Raw genomic sequence first — 4,248 nt, 5'->3', positions numbered from 1 at the left:
GACGGCTGCTGCCTGTGTGCCTAAGCCTGCTTTAATTAAAATAATCAGGAGGCGATGTTAAAATGTCTTTGCCTTGTGGTTTCTGGTTGAGTGTGTTTCCTTAAGTGCAGAAGGGGTTTTACAAAGAGTACAGCCGAAAAGAGATGTTTGGTTTACTGACAGGGAAACAAAATATCCGAAGTAGACACGGTTTCCTTAGATGGGAGAATACTCCCATTTTTTCAGACAGTTCTAACATGTGATTGGATCAGTTAACTTGCAAATAAAATATCTAAAGACTGGTTCGACTGGCAGGTGATGATCTAGGTCATCCCAGATAGAAAATACTATAACTTGCCTGGTTTTGAGGTTTTAGATTCTAATCAGTAGAAACCAACTTTTAAATTAGCAATTCATGTCAGTGTCTGATAAAATATTGTGTGAATAATATCTGGGCTAACTTGTTTTTCATTGTTTTCTTAGGAGTGGGGGACAGGAGGTTTTTGGTAATCAGCATATAACCCTAAGGAATCAGCATGTAGAAAGGACCTACAGTAAGCGTTATTCCCCAGGAAAAGGGGATTCGCTTTGTGGGTGCATTCGGATGAGTGATTTCCGGTGACAGCGCAGCCCTCTGGAGCATATTTTGCTGATGCCCTTGTGTCTAGGGAGAGCATTTCCTTCTTTAGTCAACGAAGGTTGGATTTTTTTGTGCTGGTTGTTGAGACAGCAACAGCCACGGCCCCTGGCATCTCTGTGGACTGGGATGAGATGATCTTCTCTGCCTCTTGCCTGATGGCCTCTTGGAATCTTTTAATAGTTGTCGTCACCGCATGCCTGATGTGCAGTGACTCTGCCCGTGGCCTCTTTGCCGACTCCCAAAACCAGAGCACGAAGGAATCCAATTTTGCTGGCCACATTAACTTGTTTCCACCATTTAACACCGGTATTTCCCCTTGAGTTCTACAGTGGTGGGGGTAGCAGTACAGGAAACAGGATAGTGGTTTCAGGTGAAGCCTAATGCGGGGGGCCTAGGTGCCTGAAGGGGGCTGAGAAAAACCACAAAGAAGGGGCGAGCCCTTTTCCCCCCTCCGCACCCCCGTCTGACGCGCCTGTGCCAGCTCGGGCAGTTCTGTTTCCTAGAAGACCTTCCATGTGTTATTGATTAAATTCTCTTTGGGGAAGCAAGCGGGAGCTTTTATCTGCATGTCTAACTGGCGTGCAATGGTGCCTTGGCCGTATTGACCGGCTATGGGATATGCTGGCGGTCACACTTGTCTTTCACGAAGAAGAGCACCGAGTGACGCTGGTTGTCATTCTAACTCTGCTGTGTGGCAGCGTAAATAGTCCCCTTTCTAACCAACCTGGTGGGAAAAGTCAATATCCCATCAGCAGAGGAGGTAAACACATCAGGAGCGATGCCCTCTCCCTTCCTCCCCTGCTCCTTATTCCGGCAGCTCTTTAAATGTGCTCCCCAGTCAGCACCTGCGTTCGTGTCATTCACATGCGCCGGGTGCCGGCCTGCTGCTCTGGCCTGCAGGGAGGCGGCCGCCGCTCTGGGCCATTGTTGTGTATTCCCAGACTCCCATAATTAGAACTTTCAAAGTGTCTTTCTGTAGTTGGTAGTCGGTAGTCGGCTACTAATGCCTCCCCTCTCTCTCCTCTCGCCTCTCTTTTTCCACCCCCTTTGGGCATTTAAATCCTCTCCACCAAACTTTTTGCTGTTGTTTCTTAAAAGGCACTTGACGTAATTTAGAAAAGGTTGTGGAGGACGAATGTGAATGTGGAGCTAAGGAACAAAAATCTTGAGCCCCAGCTTTAATCTTGCGGGTGTTCGGTAGATTGCAGTGTTGCTCTGTTGTTTCGGTGGGGTTTTTCTCCCGGTGGTTGACGAGTACTCCCTTCCTCGATGCCTGATGCCATGCTCACCTGTGCCTGTGCCTGTTCCGGGGGCACCGGGGAGGGGTGACGGTAGGGAGAGGGGGCGCACTAGGGTGCCTGACCTTCGAGTAGGGGCTCAGGGTTCTGGCCCCCCCCGGACTCGCATGTCCTTGTCACACATTTCCGGCTCTGTGACCTCGGGTGAGTGGCTGGACCTCCCAGTCTCTTCAGCCAGCAAACGGGGGTTAAAAAAAACAACGTGGACTTCGCCAAACACGTCACAGGGTTCCTGAGCAGCTGTGAACCAAAACTGTGTCGCCTTAAGCATCCTGGGCAGGGCTGCCTCCCCTAGGGATCAATCACCCTTGTCCTCAAAAGATCACACCTCATTGTCTTGGCCCTGCTGCTCCTTGAACCAAGTGTGCAAGTAGCAGGCTGTGGGGCAGGAAAGGAAGGACCTTCTGTGCGGCTGGCAGTGCCCGTCTCCGAGTGGGCAGGCCAGGCATGAATGGGTAGAAGAAGCAGGAAGCGGAGGAACGGCTGCCGCATGCCCGGAGTCCACAGGTACACGGTGTGGATGGAGAAGAAAAAGCAACCTCGCCACCGGACAGGTGCCCTCCAGACAGCCTACCCCTCACCTCTTCCAACACAGGAGTCTTGAGTAGCAGAGGGACACAGACCGGAGGGCCTCAAAGAAGCCGACTAGGCCCAGCTGCTCCTGGGAGTTGACTCCGGGAGGCCCTGGCTTCTTTTGAGACAGTGTTTCCTGCCGCATCCATACTTTGCATTCAGTTGCACGCATATGCTCGACAGCGCTGCGAGAGTGGTGGCTGCAGGTGGAGTTCACCTTGGCTGCTGCACGTGCATGCGCACCTGCAGTTCGCATCCGTGGAGCGTGGCCCTGTCCCCCGCCCCCGGAGTCAGCTAGGTGCTGGGAAGCGGCGCGCAGGGTAGAAGAACCAAGGCTTCCAGAGAGGAACCTAGGGAACTCACCCGCACCCCTGGCGTGGGACTGGCCCCTGGTGTAGACCAGCAACGGGGCACCAGGAGACATCTGAGACATGGAAGTGCAGACAGGATCTGCGCCCTCTTCTCTGGTGCTTGAGGGATACTGAATGGTCTCTAAAGACGCTACCTCTGAGACTTGTAATCCTTTTATTTTTATTTCTTTTTAGATAAATGGAAGAAGCAGTTTTTTACCCCCAAAGTTCGTCAGGACTACCAAAAACTCAAGAACACGGCAGAGCAGTTCTTGTCCCGAAGTGGCTACTCCGAAGTGAACCTCAGCAAGCTCTTCGCAGATTGTGCCGTGAGGCCCTGAGGGAGCCTGCGATGCAGGCAGCAGGGTGGGCGACCCCACCGCCTCCACCCCTCCACCGGGGTCCTGACGGTTCCCTCTGGCATCGCTTTTCCTTTAGGACTGCGTGCGTGCGTGCGTGTGTGGCTTGGGAGGGGAATTACTGAGGTGGGGGTGAGTGCAACAGTATTTCATCTACCAAATATCAGAGCATCATAAGAGCCTTCCTATTACAACGTATCATCTACTGCGGAAACACAGCCTAGAGCCAGCTGCGCATCTGGGACTCGATTTCTAGGGGAGAGGTCCATGAGAGACAAGAAATTAATTGAGAGTGGCTGGAACGCAAGGGACCCCACGCTTTGCCCCAGGGCCTTCAGCAGAGGTGCCCCCAGAAAGAGTTATGAAGGCTGGTAGGAGTGCTAACATTTTATTTTGCCTTTTCACATGCCAGTTAAACCCAGTCTGAACCCCACTATTGCCCCAGTCGCTGGCTCCAAGAGTGGCTGTCCTTTTTAGTCCGGTCTTTTATATAGGTAGCCGAGGGGTGGGGTAGAGAAGCCTTGCGTCTCCTAAATAGGTGAAACAGAGCCTACTTGTTTATTGAATTGCTCCCGCATTGCACGCGCACACGTATACTGGGCAGGTGTTTTATACTCGCATTCCTTTTTGTCCCCTTAAGTAGAAAATCCAGGTAAAGGTTTCTGCAGACAGAAGCACATTGAAAATAATTTGATATCCTATAACATATCCTTTCAACTGTGTAGAGTTTGGGGCAAGGGTCATTGTGTTGTATTCAGAAGAAATTGGGAGGAGGTTTGGTTAATTGGCCCTGGTGCGGTTGTGTGCGTGTGTGTGTTTTCATTTCTTCGGAATGGTGCCCTCTTTGCCAGAAGCCACATCTATTTCAGTATAGCAGCCTTTCCATTCTTACATTATATGTAAGGTTATACTAACAAGATATATTTCCCCTGTACACTATGCTATATTTTTTTAAAAAGTCTACCTGTCTGTTTTTCTAAGAGAAAAATATGCCATGTGTGGTTTTTTTTTTTTTTTTTCCTGCTTAAATAAAGATTTCTGAAAGGAAA

The 4,248-nt window shown here is 50.5% G+C and overlaps 1 protein-coding gene across 1 annotated transcript in view; it reads left to right on the top strand.

Moving 5' to 3' along the window:
• Nucleotides 1-4,248, top strand: part of POLA1 (DNA polymerase alpha 1, catalytic subunit) — a 303,543-nt gene extending 299,295 nt beyond the window's left edge. The window contains exon 37 of the mRNA XM_081793414.1: nucleotides 3,036-4,248. Within this exon, the coding sequence (XP_081649540.1) occupies nucleotides 3,036-3,181 (146 nt within the window). The 3' untranslated portion in view covers nucleotides 3,182-4,248. The remainder of the gene's footprint in view (nucleotides 1-3,035) is intronic.

This window comes from Panthera onca, chromosome X (genome assembly GCF_046562875.1).
Source record: "Panthera onca isolate mPanOnc1 chromosome X, mPanOnc1 haplotype 2, whole genome shotgun sequence".
In the NCBI taxonomy this organism is placed as follows: domain Eukaryota; kingdom Metazoa; phylum Chordata; class Mammalia; order Carnivora; family Felidae; genus Panthera; species Panthera onca.
Note: the sequence above shows the minus strand (reverse complement) of the source record. Positions and strands in the feature narration are given on the sequence as shown.